The sequence below is a fragment of the Lipotes vexillifer genome, unplaced genomic scaffold (genome assembly GCF_000442215.2).
Source record: "Lipotes vexillifer unplaced genomic scaffold, Lipotes_vexillifer_v1.1 scaffold591, whole genome shotgun sequence".
Lineage (NCBI taxonomy): Eukaryota > Metazoa > Chordata > Mammalia > Artiodactyla > Lipotidae > Lipotes > Lipotes vexillifer.
In genome coordinates this window covers 1,632,637-1,650,149 of record NW_006791954.1, presented here as the reverse complement: position 1 = coordinate 1,650,149, position 17,513 = coordinate 1,632,637, and the positions used below count along the sequence as shown (strand labels likewise).

Here is a 17,513-nt window from a genome sequence, read left to right as displayed (position 1 = left end):
TCAGATGCCTGACCCACAAGGACCTCTGACCCACATATCAACCTTTGTTTCCATCATGAAGGCTGAGCACTTAGTAATACGGGAAAATGTCTTAAAAACCGAGATCTATAAATAAATATTGAGCCTAGAGAGAATATTCTGTAAGAGACTTAAAAGCGGGATCTTTCTTTAGAAGGCAAGAATAAAGAAGCTAAAGTATTTTGTTGCTCCCTTGTGGACAAAGCCAGTACTGCTGGTGGAGCAGAATCATACTGCCCATGTCAAGAGGAAGATGCATATTCAAACTTATGGACGATTGAGAAGAATTCATCTGATTTTCAGAGGCTGCATAGATATGGTTGGGGATACAACTTCAGCAGTAAACACCAAAACTGTGCCACACAGTTTCTTTCTTTTTTACTTTTGGAACAAGTCTAATGAGTTGAATAATGAAGCACAGAAAAGATATTTCTAGGATAGGCTGGAGCTTCTAAAACAACAAAATATTTCCCACCAACTTCTGAATGCGATTAAACGCAGCCTCAAGTCCTATGCAGAATGTGAGTTGGTGTCTGTGGCCTTGTGATCACACGGTCCCTTCTCACCTGTAAAAGTCAGGTAAGAAGGAAGCTGTGTTTGTTCAGAGGAGCTGGATATTTAGAAACAGATTCTTTGGCACATCCGCTATAGAGACAGGCTCTTTGGTTGATCAAAACCAACAATGCAAGTTCCAGATTTCCTTCCAAAGTTAAGCAAAATTCAGCTCCTACCCCTTCTTGCCCCATCCCCAAAATCATTTTCAAGTAATTTGTAACATCCCTGATCTCACCAGGGAAGCTCAAATAGTGTGAAACTAGAAAGTGGAGGAGACACTTCTTAGGGGCAAAGGCCCTTTGATACTTGTGCCAAACATCTCCTACATACAAAGACATGAAACAAGCCAACAGTCTGTCTCAGGGATGTGGCTCCTCAGGTGTGAGCGCCCCCCCCCCCCCCCCCTGTCTCAGGGATGTGGCTCCTCAGGTGTGAGCCCCCCCCCCCCCTCCCCGACCCCGCACTCCCCGCCCGGCTCCCACTGCTGTACTGCCTGAGATTCCCAGGAGAAAAGCCACAGATTCAAAGTGGTTACTTTAGGTAGCCAGTTACTACCTAAAAGAGGCAAACTTCTAGGTTTGGGGACTATCAAGGCATACTAAAGCAGAAAGATTTCAAACAACAAGAAACCCTTGTTACTTATTTCTGTAGAAATCTACTTTTTGCATTTTGTAAACGAGTATTCCCATTCCAAACAGCCAGTGACATCTTCAAATGTCTTGAATTTATTCATTATTAAACATAAGCATTCTCACAATATTACACTATCCCACCAATAACATACTGTCGCCAGATAAAAGGAACAAGAATTTATTAACAGCTGCCTTCTTAGACTCCCACTTCATGTGGCTGTTAGTTAGCCTTGAAAACCTGAGTATTAGTATTATCAACTTTAAGGAAAGAGGCATGACGTTTTAAGTCAGAAAGGAAAAATTTCGACTAAGGCCAAAAATTCACTGAAAAAAAAAAAGCAATCTAATTTCCTCATTTTAATGAGGTCAGTTTGTTTTCAGTTTTGGAGAATTGAAAGGGAGCAAGACACCTGTACACAGCACAAACTGCACTTCTGACCGTGAAAGATGAGCCAATCGCTATAATGTTTTATCAATAAGGTGCTCGTATCACATGGAGAACACACTGAAACCTCCTTTTCATGACGTCCTTCATATACTACGTATCAACAATATTTTAAAAATTAATTAGATGTGAACAAATAGAAGAGAGTAACTGGAAGTTTTTGAGGGACAGAAGCATGAGAGATGCAGATCAAAAATCAGTAAAGGACTTCTGATACACCCAGAGCGCAATTTTAAATTAATTTGACTAAAATATCATTATGGGTACAACCTGGCCAAATGTTTTTCGAAGAGAGAGAGCGTATCACAACAGGGCATAGCAAGAGCAGCATTCAATATCCCTTAATCAGAAAGGGGAGGCATTTCAGGAAGACTAAGACGAGAAAAAGATGTTCAAAAGAGATACTCAATGACCTTTAATTTGAAAGGAACATCTACTTTCTGGTGAAAGAAAGGAACATGAGGAGTTAGGGTAAGGATAAAGCCTTTCATCACTAGAGATGTAATACGTGAAGAAATAAGAGATAAATAAACGTTTAAAATGTAATCTAAAAGTGACATGGGGGAACAAAACACATCCAAGGTTTTGGAGCTAGTTTGTAGAGACAAATCAATTGGAATAAGAGTGAGTTCCAATACTCATGGAGGATGAATGATCAGAGGTAGGATTTAGATCAGGAAAAGAATGTTCCATGATGCTGGCTTTTTGAAGGCACTCAAGAACAGAGTGAGAGAGACTGAAGCTGCAGTGAGATAATACAGGATTAGTGAGAGATGTACCCTCACTAATCTGTCATAAGGAAATAAAAACAACTCCAGGAACACTATGACAAGACATATATTATCAAGTTATACACAGAGTCTAACAAGGTAGAAATCCGCTTTGTAAGTAGTTTCTTAACAACAATATAGCTCCTACTTAGGGAATGAGAAAGTGAAGTTTGTTTTCCTGATATGCAATTCTGCAAAATAGTTTAATGAAAAATTTGATAAGTGGTACATTATCTAGTTCTTTAAACAAATTTACTGAGGCTAAAGCTTCAAAGCTGGGACAACCAAGGAGTTTGATTTTCCTTTGAATCTTGCAAAACCTATCCTCTAAGACAAAAAGATCTGATCACAAAGTCTATAAAAAGTCTAGAGAGTATAAAAGTACAGAACTATGAAAGTAGATATATTGATGGCAACTTTTATGGCTTCCATAGAAAGTGTAGAGAGGATCTCTGGTTTGCTTTATCGAGGTAGTGTCCAGGGTTGGAAGGTCATTGTTATTTGTTAGAAACACTACAGATGACAGAAGCAGGTTAGCTAGGGTGTTGCTAGTACATAATAATGCCAGTAGCTCTAGTGGCTAATGACCTTTCATTCCTGAAAAAAAATGATCTTTTGGGAAATTTCCTATCTTGGTTTAGGTAAATGAAAATTAAAACCCAATATTTACTTGCTCAATTTCATAGTCTGAAGAATTCCAAGTGAGTTGTTTTTTGTAATGGGAGATAGTTGATAAAATTCTTCGGTGTAACTTATCCCTTTTTCATCAAATACTTCCCATACAGTCTGGAACAGCATCGAAATCTTCATCATGTGGATCAGCAATGTAATAAAAGTTGTCTCTTCTATGCAGTAGCTCAAACAGATGGGTTTCTCTAACTTTAGTTTTCTTTTCTCTCCCTCTCTCCCTCTCTCTCTCTCTCTCTCTCTCTCTCTCTCTCTCTCTCTTTTAAACATTAAAACCCCACCTACCATTCTGTGTTTCACTAACGGAAATCTTCAAGATGTGGTAAATATAATACACGTCTGCAATGGATTTCTATTTCTGCTTGATTTTCTTAAGATTTAAAACTTCCAGTGAAATAAAAATTAAGCTAAACAAGCATATCCATTCAAAAAACATAAAAAGGGAAAAAAATTTCAAAAAGTAGAAAATTAAAAGTTTACAAGTATCTCTTCAGAGTATCTTGCCTCCAGTTAGTATACAAGGGACAATCAAATTATAGGGAGCATTCTAACCACAATGAAAAGGTACTTTCAACCAACGTAGTTTTAAAAAAGATGGTACAACTGTGGTAATATCCACGCTCAGTCATTAATTTAGAACGGTTAACGTAAAAACAGTAGACTGTAAAAGTATACATAACTGATTTGCAAAGGTTACTTTGAACTACTGTAGTAAAGTTTTATGTGGAGACTTCCCTGCTTGCTAAAAATGAGGATCAAATCACAAATATACATAGAAAGGAAGCCACATGCTTTTAAACTGTTCATCTTATTTTCTTCATTCAGATGTAAAATCTGACTCAGTATGAGCCTGCCCCACTCAATTTGAGAAAGCAACAAGCAGCCTTTCATTAAGGCTAAGGAAGAGTTTATATTTGAATGATAAATCTATGAGAAAAGAAGAGAAAAGTGCAAAAAAAATTTAAAAAGCAATAGCAACTCAAGCTGGGAATTTTCAAGTAAGTCTTAAGTCTAGCAATGACACAAGCCTTTGAAGACAGTAAAATTAAGTCAGGAGAAACAGCCTCAATTTGGTATCTATATAATGCTGAAATGTGGCCTTTGTTGTCTTTAAAATTTAAGTACAGATCAGGGCTGAGAACTCAAACTCCTCCACAGTTCTTTTTTTCATAAACAGATAACAAGTAGTTAATAAGTTTTGAAGTCACAGGGTGCTGTACTATAGGTGGGAGGGAACACACCATATGATGCAACTTTTATCTTAGTCAAGGACCCCAATCAAAATTTTAACCCTGAGTTTAAGTCTTAAGCGCGGTAAACCTGATGCACGTATACGTTTAAGGCTTAATTCTGCAGTTCTTCTATTCAGAAGCATTAATGGTATGAATATTCTTAATGCATTTCATTAGGCATATGTAATATGACACTGGTGAGGAGTCATTATATTCTGAGCAGTTTTCCCGAAGGCCACAAACCCCAAATCAGGGAGGGTAATGCTTATCTAGGGGGAAAAAATTGGAAGTTTCCAGACTGTTCCACAATACATTTCACTAAGAAATGTATTGTGTGACAATGCTGATATTTTTAAAAAAGATAATCCTTTCTTTGCTTCTGTTAAGGGTGGTGGCGATTATTTGCTTAATATTGGTTTTCCTATGTAGTAGATATTTTCTTATGGCTATATTCACTTGAATGGAAAATCAAATATGACTACCTGAATTTTCCAGTGTGTAATTATAGTACACCTCATAAAATGGTTGATTCAATGGTCTCAAGTCTAGAATTCAGAACTGCTGCCCAATATTGTAAATTTATTTAGAACAAAATAAGGTATAACCAATTAACTAAGCTGTAATTTACATCTTAAACATCATTTTAATATTACAAGCTTGGACATGAAATGATGGTATTGTCCACACATATACCACACATGGTATATCCACAAACTTGTCATGGAACACCAAGGAGACTGTGTAAATAAGGGGAGGCAGCCACTAAAGATATAACAGTCATAAATAAGGAATTAACTTTTCTTATTGGTTTGGGTACTTGAGTGTTCAAAGAATGTATACAAATATTTAAAACCACATTCCTTAGAAGTTACATCCAGAAACAGGAAAAGTATGTCTAGAGATACTTTTCCGCCTCATTCCCAAATTTTCCTATGCTCATTATAGAAGACAAAGGAAGTAATCAGAAGGAAAAAATCTGGAAATATTAAACCAAAATTTAGCTAACAGAGAATGCGATATTTTAAAAACAGGGACTTAACCTCAATGGAAAGAGTTCCAGTTTTCCTACCACTGAGCTAATCAGCCAGAAAAGTGCTGTAAGTCTATCTGCACACTTAATATTAAAAATAAAAAAATAAATAAAAGTCAGGGTTCTGATTCAGGCAAAGATTTAAAATCTGGAGGAAAGAAAAATGAAGAAATTTCAAGATTAAAAAAATGAGAGAGAGAGAGAGAAAGAAAGAAAGTAGACCTCGCTTTGAAACTCAGTTCGCTGAGATGAAAAATCACAAAATTTTTAGCTACACTGAGTCTGGATAAATTGGATATAACCAATCTGTCAGCCCTTCTGTTCAGCCTTTCTTATAATGAGCTCCTGACTGACCATGCTCTTTAGAAGTTACCCAAACTCTTTCAAACCTGCCCCATTTGCGGCTCTCCTTATCACCAAGAAGGCTGCTATCACAACATCGCTTGCAGAGGACAGGGCAGCAAAACGTCGTTTTCTCTCTCTCACTACAATTTAAACTGTGTTAGAATAGCTCGAAGTTGTGACTACATCCACGGATAGAAGAGACATTTTAAAAGTCATAACCAATTTGTGTTCTTATCCAAATTTCTCAGCCGCTATCAGCAACATGTTTGTGATTTTAGTGTACTATTTTATCTTTTTGTGACAATTCTAGAAAAATAAAGCAACCTTAAAGTGAGCAGTGTATTAGGAGACTTCAGTTGGTCGTCCCACAGAGGCTGAACCTGAAGACGTTTCTGGGGGAAGCGAGACGTGACTGAGAGGAAACAGCCTCCGCCACCTCCTCCTCTTGACGGCGAACAGCTTAACTCAGATTTTCAAAACAGGCCAGCTTCAGGTGACCTCCCTGGAAAAGGCTCAACCCTCTGCAAATCATTCCATTCAACGTACTAACTGAACCGAACGAAACATGGAGGACACAGCATGTCCATGAGCCTAACAGGCCCCCGAGTGTTAAGCAGAGATTAAAAAACTACCAAGGACTTATGCCAGATTCCGAAAGCAAAACCTCATTTTCGCAGTAACCTGGTCTGGAGACCCTTTCAGATACATCTAGTCTCTGAAGCACCTTTGAGTTGTACGGATGTAAGAATAACTTTGAACTATAGAAGTTATATGCATCTTTAAGAATCACATTTTGATGATTATAAAATTTTTTTCTATTTTACAACATAGGTCCAGCTACACTGAAAAAATTACACTGCTTATTGAAATACAATTTCATTTTAGAAACAGACTACTAAAGAAGTCTATACAAAAACTCTAAAATAATTTCTGTAGTAAAATAAAGAGCGCATTAGGAGAGCTACACAAAGAAGAAAATTTCTGTCTTTCTCTATAATGCTTGATATACTGTGAAACATGGCTAGCTCAACTCTGAAGCCAGCACCAAAAGCTGAAAAGAATGTTACGATACACAGTGATACAATTAATGCTCTGGATTAATGTCACAGCCTTCCCGATTAGTACAAAGGAAACCAGGCCTGTCCCCTCTTTGAGGAGAAGTCCAGGATATAAAAGCAAGCATACCTCATCAGCTGATATGAAATTATAAAATTCCACAAGTCTGAGTATTTGAAATTTATAAAAGTCACCAGAAAATGCAAGCAAATTGGGCTTTAGTTCGGTGGTTCCCTGGTTCGACAGTTCCCTCCGTGAGCTCAAGGTCTTCTCGTCCACTCCCCCGGATGTGCTGATTCACCAAGACAATGACAAAGCTCTTGGTGGAGGCTGAGGAGAGTCTGACAGCTACAGAAACGCTCACCAACCCCCACTCTGCAAACTCACACCGGGGCACGGAACTCGCGGAGAACACATTTAAGGAGATGGATGTTAGTGATGCTGGGCTGAACCGTTCTTCTCTGCCAGGTGCCGCAGAAAGGTGTCCTCACCCTGGCCCCTGTTATTTAAAGGCTCACTCTTAAAGAGAGCTGGAGGTGGGGGGAGGTGAGGGACTGGGGGGATAGGAAGGTGGTGTGGGTGGTGAGGGTGTGCGTGGATGTGAAGGTGCGAGAAGGGGTGGGGCATGGGCCGAGGGGTTAGCGTGCTGACGGGGTTCATGCTGATGGGAGGGGCGGGGGTCGTGGGGGTGCTCCCCACAGAAGGAACTGGGGTGGCCGGGGAGGTTGTGAGTGGGATCTGGACAGCAGGCGGCACGTTCACGGGGCTGGTCACCCGAAAGCACTTCTCCTTGTGGGCCTTAAGCATGTTGGAGAAGCGGAACCGCTGGCCGCACACATCACACGGATAGGGCTTCTCGCCTGTATGAGTTCTGCGGTGCCTCTTCATGTTCGGGCGGCTGGTGAAGCTTTTGCCACAGATTTCACAGATAAAGGGTTTCTCTCCTGAGACGAACACAGACACAAAAACAGGATTAACACACTAGGCGGCAAGTATGTGCCCCAGCTATTCCTCATACTAAACAAGGACGTTACCACTCCTCTCTCTCATGGCATATTATATTCTAGTAGTCATAAAAGAGTTCCCCAAAGTTGGGACTTAACAAAAAGGTGCGGATACAACTAAAACTCACTTACAACCTACCATCTGGGCTCGGTTAAAAGAACAAAAAAGGCTTCCACAGTAGTGATCTTCCACATCCTACAGGGAGAAGTGTTCAAACGGCTTTCCTGCGTTCCAGGGAACCAAGCCCACAGATGATTCTCTGCCTCTGAGCATAGGCGAGCTGATCTGGGAGCAATTTCTGACATTCCAACCCAGAGGAGGACTTTGCCGAAAATGTCTTGTGGAGGACATAAGTCTCCGCACGTCTACTCGAACATAATCCTTAGAATGCGGCTTACACTTTGCTATCTGGGGAAATTCTGGACTGACTCACCCTACAATACAGATTTCGCACCACAGCGTTTCTCTGCAGGCGGCTCTCCATTACGTGGGGCTGTGTGCACACCTGAAGGGCGCTCAGTGGTCCTGGCGCCAGAATACTTATATGCCCCCGAGAAATTCTGACCATCAAGAATGTCCCCACACCATTTCCAAATGCCCATGGGTGTGGGGAGGGTTGAGCGGCAGGCTACTGTTCTTGGTGAAGAACCACTGGGGAAATGAGCCAAAAAGGAAACAAAACCCCCTAGTTCTAAGGGCACTTAGGGAGGAAATTAGGTTTGGGCTCTAAGGGCTTGATTTTTAAACTTCCTAACTTTCCTTTGGACTTACTGCTTTAGTTCTATGCTATGTCTGCCTGCCTCTCTCCCCAGGCCATAGGGAGAAACAGAATGATGTTTGGACATACACGTCCATGGTCACTTCATCCAGAATGCTGTGGTGCGGTGTGGAATACCTGTCTATGTGTGCTTCAGCGACCATGTGCTTGTATTTATCAATTCCTTCACCAATGCTCAGTGTATGTCGCTTGTATCTCTACTGTAGCTCCTGCTACAAGAGTTTGCTCTCACTTCAATGATTACTCCCTTTGTTTCTAACAGGTGTCCTTATTCTACTCTGTATAAATAAGAGCTGTTGTGCATGGAGTCTTAGTGTGTGCTTGGCACTGTTCTAATCCCTTGACACCTTATTAACCTTTGGTTATCCTCACAGCCTTATGAGGTAGGTACGCTATTATCCCTATTTTACTGATGAGGAAATTAAGAAACTTGCTGGAGGTTCTACAGCCAGTGGAGAGGCAGGATTTAAAACTCTGCAGTCTGGCGCCAGACACGTAAAGCAACAGCACTTTACACCTCAACGTTTTGTGCATTCCTGAACACACAAAGGAATGTTATTTTCTTACTGTTTTCCTCCACTTTGGGACTCCTTCTAACACTATGAGCAAACTCCTCTTTATCCATATTGTAGTCCTTATTTCTTCTCTCTGCCTTTGAAAACTGACATCTCCTGTTGCCTCCTTCCATGGAAGCCAGACTTTTCCTCACTTCCCATGAGAGACTGAATCGAACCGTCAGGAGGGATCAGTTTTCTCCATAGTTACTGGTACTATTTGCTGACTATAATATTTCTTTTATCTTCCTACCTTTCATTATTCAATCACTGCCACTGCTAGGCTCTTCACTGTGATTCATACTCATCTTTCTAGATAAATTCTGTACTGGCTTGTGTTCCTTCCTTTTAATCCATTTCCTGCAATTAAAAACTTCAAATTCTATGTTAAATGGAATTGATTAAATCAGTTGTGGTATACCCATCTAATGGAGAGTGCCATTAAAAACAATATTATAAAAGTATAGAAATGTAGTTATTAACATGAACATCTATAATCTATTATCTATAGTCTATTAAGTAAAACAAGCAAGTTATGAACACGTATGCATGGTATTATCCATTTTTAATGAAAAATACGTGCAGGAACATATGGAAAAAAATACAACAAATGTTACCAGTGATCATCTCTAGATAATGGGATTATCAGTGACATTTTACTCTATTTTTGACGCTTATATGTACTTCCTGTTTTCTAAAATAAACATGATTTACTTGTATAATAAAATGTTTTAAAAGCACACCTGTTTGATAACCTATCAATCCCCTTGACCCCTTCCTCCTCGACTCTCCAGAGTTAACAGTCTTCATTGCTAACAGCCATGCGGAACCAGAGCCAAAGGACCTAATGTTTGAATTATTAGACTAATACAAGCAAACATTCTCCACTTAATTCACTAATCACTTCCTAGGTTCACTAGACAGTTTATTTATTGACAATTTACTTAATGTATGGACATGTAACTTTCTGTTATGTGCTCAAACCTGGATCCAGTCCTGGATCTCTCTCATCATCCATCTCTCACTTGTAGTCTTCTAGGCTGTAATGATTTGCCTTTTAACTACTTAGTAATCTTTTAACTACTTAGTAATCTTTTATCCATTTCTTGATGTCCTACCAAATTTTCCACATTTGTTACTCCAGACATAAACCCACAAACCCACCCAACTCTAACTCTCATTATTCATTAGGCCCCATCTCCTAACTGTGCTAATGACTGACGATAAGGTTTCCCTGAAACCTCAAGGTAAGATTACAATGAGGCTGAAACAAGGAAAAATCAAAATGTAACATTTGAAATCAACCACCTGCACAATGTCCCACTCTAAGGAAGTGCTGGTAAATGGGTGGCTGGAGGAGGTACGAACAGCTAAGTCCATCAAGGTAACTAGAAAGCACACATGTCAATACATCTTATGATGTAACCTAATTGTTACATACAGATAAAGCTACCCTAATTATAAGAAACGGTATTGTAATGAGTCTGAAGAATGCACATAATAAATGAAGACAGAATCTGCAGGGAAGATAGAAAGAGCAAGAATTTGGCTAGTTAGCTGTCTTTTGAACTTTCAAAGGAAAAAGTGACCTGGCCAATGAACACAAGCAACCCAGTCTGCTTATGAACATCCTGGAGCAGCATCAGAAATATGTATATCTGGCCTACCGTCACATTACAATCGTTCACCTGGATTACTGCAATATCCACCCGACTGGTTTCACCATCTCTATTCTTGCCCCCCACCCTCCAATCCACTCTCCACACTGTAGCCAGAGCGACCTTTCAGATGTGTCACGTTCTGCTTAAAACCACTGAAGAACGTCCCACTGTCCTCAGAATAAAGCTCAAGCTTTTCTACATGGCTCATTCTGTGATGCGGTACTTGCTTACTGCTCTCCAGTATCGTGTCTTATCGTACTCCCTGCCTCCCCTCCTCCCCCAATCCATCAAACTCTAACCAACTTCATTTAGTTGTACTTACTGTGCTCTCATCACCAAACCACTGTCATGCATGCCTATCACCCCAACGTGACTGTAAGCTCTGTGAATCTAGGGACCATTTCAGTCTTGTTCGCTACAGTAGCCCCGTTTAGTAGTAGATTCTTGATTGATATTTATAAATAAATATTAGTTAATTCTAAGACACGCATTTCGCCCCAAATATTTACATCTGTGAAACTGACATATACCATAACAATCGGCGACGTGTCATTCTTTAATTTGCAGCATTTTCTTAGCGATAATATAAATGAGGTTTGTCTTAAAACTCATGGCTTCTTGGATTCCATGAAGGATGGTACTCACAATTAAGATCATTTGATTACCTTCCTTTGCTGTAATTTTCTGTCCCTGATGATCCTGTGATTATAATTTAGCTTCTAATATAAATTTATTTCAGGCAAACAATATTCAAACCAAAGAACGTAAGAGTTCGGAGCCACTTGTCGCTCAGGCTTTTCACTGTAAATTAGCAACTTTATTTATATAGTATTAAGATTGTTTAGCACAGCTCGATCCCTCTGACCCTCATCTGCTTGGGCACACTGACAAATTCTGGAAGCTGAGAACCAGACTCTGGGATGGTGCTTTTTGCCCTCATGATGTCCTGCGTATCCCTTCATTTTATTACTTGCTTCATTAAATTTGTATCAGAATAACTAAGTATGTGTTTCTGGAGTCAGACTGCCTTGGACAAGTTCTTTACTCTCTGAGCCTCATCTGAAAAATGAAGATAATAACAATGGGTTATTGCGATAAGTTAGAAATTCGAGGAAAGTGCTTAGAACAGTATTTGGTACATGGTAGACATTCAGTGCATTTTAGTGCTGTTATCATCATCATCATCATCATCATCACTATCACTGGACTGTAAGCTCCTTGAGGGCAAAAAACAGGTCTTAATTCATCCTGTATTCCTCGGCACTTAGCACTGTGCCTGGTACAAAGAGAATCAACGATTATTCTATGTTGAACTCACCCCATGTCCACACCATCCCAGGAAACCCTGCCTGAGGGCTGGTCGGCTTCCCTAGATAAGATCTACCTCACTTCTCTTTAACTGCAAAGAAACAGCCCAATCAATGTCAGTTCCTGCAATGGCCTTAACCCCCACCAAAACATACTCTAAACGTGGTTTCATCCAGCCTTAAAAGACCTATCCCTTTTCTTCTTTAAAAGCTAACCCTTCTTGGATCCTTTCAGGTACTATTGTAATCCTTACTTAGTACCAAGGAACCAGAGGCCTACAGGGGTTGCATAATTCACTTAAGGTCACACTGCTAGTGAGTGGCAGAGCCAGGTTTGTCCAACTCCACCATCCAGCGCTTTCCCAGTGTGAGCATTACAAACAATACTAAAAGGCAGATGCAAACCAGGGAAAAGAATTTTAATGTCGGTGTTAAACAAGGTCCCATATATATAAATATATACAAAGAGCTATATATATAAAGAGCTATCATAAACAATAAGAAAAAGCCAAACATTGCAATGGCAAGAGGAATACAGAAAAGGCACAAGCAATTCAGAAAAGAAAATATACTGATACCCAACAAGCATATGAAAAAAAAAGGTCAATCTTACTTAGCAATTAAGTGCAAATTAACACAGTAAGAAACCATTTTTCACCTATTAATTCAACGATGATTTTATTTAGCATTGGATAGGGTTAGGAGAATGGGTATTTTCGTGCACAGCTGGTAAGAGTGTATGTGGATGGCTATTTTGCAATACATACCACCAAGTCTTAAAACTACACACATCCCTTTGCCCTAGTAATCCCGTTTCTAGGAATTTATCCTAAGTAAATAACCATGGATGTGTTAGCCACAAAGTTGTTTGTCACAGTATTATTTATAACAGTAGAAAAACTGGAAATAGAAATCATCTAAATGTCCAAAAGGGAACTGGCTAAATAAAATAGAGATAACATCCTTAACAGGACCACTGTAAAGGTTATACTGATTAAATAAGATAATGTATGTAAAGTATTTAAGATAGTACTCAGCAATATATGTGCATAATAAATGATGGCTATTATTACAGCAAATTTATAAGAAGGACTATTATACAACCATTAAAATGATATTACTGTTAATGACATAATACAGTAAAATAAAAAGCAGGTTGTAACAGAGCGTAAAGACCCAACTTTTGTTTTGTTACTATATACATGAACGTATAAACACTCATGCATAGTATCTATATGTATATTAAGAAACTATAGAATTAAAAAAATATGTGCTAAAATGTTAACAGTAGTCATCTCTCATTGATAAGATTGTAGATCATTTCAATTTTCATGTTTTCTAATATACTTTAATACGTATGTACTGCTACTTTTAATGAGAAAAGTAAAAACTTAAGTGAATCTAGGTGGCTGTATTCCTTTAGAAGAAACAGGGAATGTTCAGCTTGCCTATTTGGTCAAAGAAGAATACTTAACATAAAGTTTTATTCAACTTATACATTAATCACAAAATGTACACTTCAGTTTCATATTATGGACATTCAAGGGTCTGAAGGAAGAAAGAAGGACAAAGGGGAAAGAAGAAAGAGTAAGAAACGCAGAAGGAGAGGAGAGAGGGGGGACCCGGGAGAAAGAAGCGTAGGGAGACGGGCAGAAAAGAGAAGGTGAGCACAGAGGCTTAAGTGGTGGAGGTTCCTTCCAATCTTGTGACAAACATTTACTGGGCATCTACTATGTGCCAAGCACTGTGTGTATATGTGACACAGCTTCTGCCTTCAAAAAAACTTATTTTCTGTCTAGTTCCATAGTTTCCTGCTGAATTAACAAAAAACTGCACCCTAAAAGCGACTCAGAACTAAGAGCCTATCCAAGAGCCACCAGATTTTAAGAGGAGAATTTGGTAAAATACTCTGACATATCCTGCTATCCACTTAGGCTCCAAAGTTATCACTACCTTTTGAGATGTAATTTACTTAAACTCCTCTCATGGCTCTTCCTCTAGCTTATTGCTTGAAATCAGAGGTCCTTCTCTGAATGGGAAAGAAGCCCACCAGGCAGGTGTTTTTCTTTGGACTTAATAGAGATGGGAACTACAGAGGCCCAGCTACGGGCAGAGCTTCCGCACCACTAGTTAAGCAGGCTAAGCAAGATACTCTCCTGTGGTTCTTTCTAGCTCTGCTACTCTGTAGACTAACAGAACCTAGAATCCTGTGATTAGATTTTATTTAGAAACTTGAAATATGTTTCACACTGTTCAATTTGTGCAAAGACGGCTAATTCCAGAGCGTCAAGATAAGACAGACGTACAATGCCCCAGTGTTTACAGGGGGCTATTATTCTAACTAGCTCCCTGGAGGCTGTGTGATCCAATGCTTTCAAGACTCAAATCTACGCTATGAAGCATATACCTCTGAAAACACAATGTAGTTAAAATACTACTTAAACTCATTTGATGGATGTGTTCGTAAAAAGTAGTGAATTTTGGTAAATAAAATCCAATCAAACTTTAAGAATACTGAGAGGGTATCCTATTAAAAACAATGTCCTCAGGGACTTCCCTGGTGGTGCAGTGGATAAGAATCCGTCTGCCAATGCAGGGGACACAGGTTTGAGCCCTGGTCCAGGAAGATCCCACACGCCACGGGGCAACTCAGCCCGCGCGCCACAACTACCAAGCCTGCACTCTAGAGCCCACAAGCCACAACTACCGAGCCCGCGTGCCACAACTACTGAAGCCCGTGCGCCTACAGCCTGTGCTCCGCAACAAGAGAAGCCACTGCAATGAGAAGCCCACACGCCGCAAGAGTAGCCCCCGCTCATGGAAACTAGAGAAAGCCCGCACGTGGCAACGAAGACCTAACGCAGCCAAAAATAAAATAAACAAATAAAACACCCCCCAAAAAAATGGCCTCCATTTTTTAAAGACCCAGAACCCTTTCCTTAGGAGAATAACATACCCACATAGGCACAACAAGTTTCATACCATTTCAGGAGATCCTGTGTCCCAAGTCAAGAGTCCCTCATCTTGAAGGAACCCACAGTTAAAAGGCACTAACAATCCTCTTTTAAATAAAACAAAATTATGAAAGCCTAACTTTTCGGTATTATACATTTGTATTTTTATATATCAGGTTTATGTAAAGTGGAATTTGCACTTAGAATGCAGACTCGTGGCTTAGGACTTTAAGTAAACAGACTCACAGGTGGTCATTAACAAGCGCTTGAGACACATCTGTACGTTTCCCAAGAAGTTCTTACCAGTGTGTGTTTTCATGTGTTCGTCAAAGTACTGCTTCATGTTGAAATCCTTGCCACACCACTGGCACATGAACTGCTTGTGCCCAATGTGGATGCTCATGTGGGAGCGCAGCTGGTACTTGTACTGGAACCTTTCGTCACAGTTCTGCATTGGACACAGTGGAGATTTTTGAATGCCAAGCATAGCAGCTTTACCTGCGCCCACCCTACGTAGCCTGAGATTAGGTATATTTTTTCATACTCAAAAACAGAACCTGCTTGTGTCAGCTATCGGGCTCTGCTGTATTTCTGTAGCTGAGTTATAATAAAAGGGGAAATTTTCCCAAATAATTTCCCCTGAAGTATATCTAACTTCTCTGAATTGCGGAGAAAAGTAAAGTGACTCGTCACGTGTTATTCCCAAATGAATTAACTCTGTGTTAAAAATGACCACTCTCTATCCAGCAGTGAGATAACACAACGCTCAGAGCACGGGTCTGACGGCTCTGTGGAAACGCAGCCTTGTGCCTTGCATGAGGCACACCTCTCTCCCACGGCTCACCACGTAAACATAAACCAGCCCCCATGCCTGGGCCTGGTGGGCAGCACATGCCTTACCTCGCATCTGAAGGGCTTCTCTCCAGAGTGCTGCAAGGAGTGCACCTTGAGTGACATACTGCGTTTGAATGACTTTCCACAGGTTTCACAGGTAAATGGCATGTCTTTCGTGTGTGCTGCAACACAGAATGCACTTATACTCAAAAACAGTCCACCAAAAGGCTCAAATGGGAAAAGAGATATGTCCTACTGTAAGGTGGTCATGCCATCTTAATTGATTATTCTCTAATCTGTGAGGCTTTAACGGCAAAGTTCTGAAGGAAAAAATAACAATGTTGAAAAGAAACCTGGGTGTGGAAGACTCTACCATCCAACTTGCTGATGCTTACTGAAGACATGTTGTATTTAGTTTCAACAAGTCAAAACTGATTCAAACAAGGCAGTTCTTCATATCCTGCCCAATCCAAAGTATAAAACACACCAAAAAACAAGGGAAAATTATAGGTGTACGAGAAAAGCAACAGAAAAAACTTACCAACCATGTGTTTCCGTACGTGAGCCATGGTATAGAATTTCTTCTCACAAATTTCACAGGAAAATTTCTTTTCTGCATATCCATGGACGATCTTGATATGTTCATGAAGGGACCAGAGTTTCTTGAATGATTTATTACAGGAAACACACTGAGCAGGATAAATAGAAATAATCTTTACTTATAGAAGCTTCCAGAAAGCCACGCCTGCTGACTGGCAGCTGAAATGGGTGTGCTTTATTATTATTATTATTATTATTATTATTATTATTATTTGGCCAAGCTGCACTGCTTGCAGGATCTTAGTTCTCCTGACCAGGGATTGATTGAACCTGGGACACGGCAGTGAAAGTGCCGAGTCCTAACTACTGGGCCACCAGGGGAGTCCCATGAAATGGGTGTGCTTTAGATTCGTGGCACAGGCCAGAATCCAAACAAATCCACGGAGTCCAGATTCCAACACCAACATCCTTATGTTCTGTTTTCCAAGATGAATTTTTTTAGAGACACTTTGGGAGTATGAAGACAATGGCAAAAAGTAAGGCAAAAAGAAAGTTCCACTAATGTCAAAGAACTGACTGCTTTTATCGAATTAGCATTATACCTTTGAAAAGAACTTCCAAGTTTTTTTTTTTAATATATGGATTACCAAGAGCAACTGTTTCCTACACATGGGTTACTATGCAGTTAATACGTGTTTACCAGAGAATACAAACTAATTTTAAATTAACATAAATAAAAACAAGATAAAGCATACATTAATGGTTATATATCTGTAGAAATATAACAATGTTTTTGTAGCTTAGAGAATGCATTTGGAGCTTTCATTGACACAAATTATTGAGATTTTATTATACTTCCCCAAATCTAATTTTCTCTATTAAACATTTCCCCCTGGCAGAATTTAATATGACCCCTCAGCTGTTGGTCTCATCCTCCCTTTTCCCGGGGAGCCCAGCTCCAGATCTCTCACATAGGCATCTGTAGGAGACACAGGCGGTCCTGCCTAGTTCCCTGTATTATGGATCATCACTAGTCTAGGCTATCGTAACACGTATCAAAATAAAATACTTCTGGGGCTTCCCTGGTGGCGCAGTGCTTGAGAGTCCGCC

At 39.8% G+C, this 17,513-nt stretch overlaps 1 protein-coding gene across 1 annotated transcript in view; it reads right to left on the bottom strand.

Annotated features, from left to right (window-relative positions):
• Positions 1–6,703: 6,703 nt before the first annotated feature.
• ZNF652 (zinc finger protein 652) overlaps positions 6,704–17,513 on the bottom strand; it is a 62,442-nt gene continuing 51,632 nt past the window's right edge. The window contains exons 3-6 of the mRNA XM_007465086.1: positions 16,405–16,552; positions 15,930–16,045; positions 15,333–15,477; positions 6,704–7,714 (exon numbers count right to left, since the gene is read on the bottom strand). Coding sequence (XP_007465148.1) covers positions 7,203–7,714; positions 15,333–15,477; positions 15,930–16,045; positions 16,405–16,552 — 921 coding nt within the window. The 3' untranslated portion in view covers positions 6,704–7,202. The remainder of the gene's footprint in view (positions 7,715–15,332; positions 15,478–15,929; positions 16,046–16,404; positions 16,553–17,513) is intronic.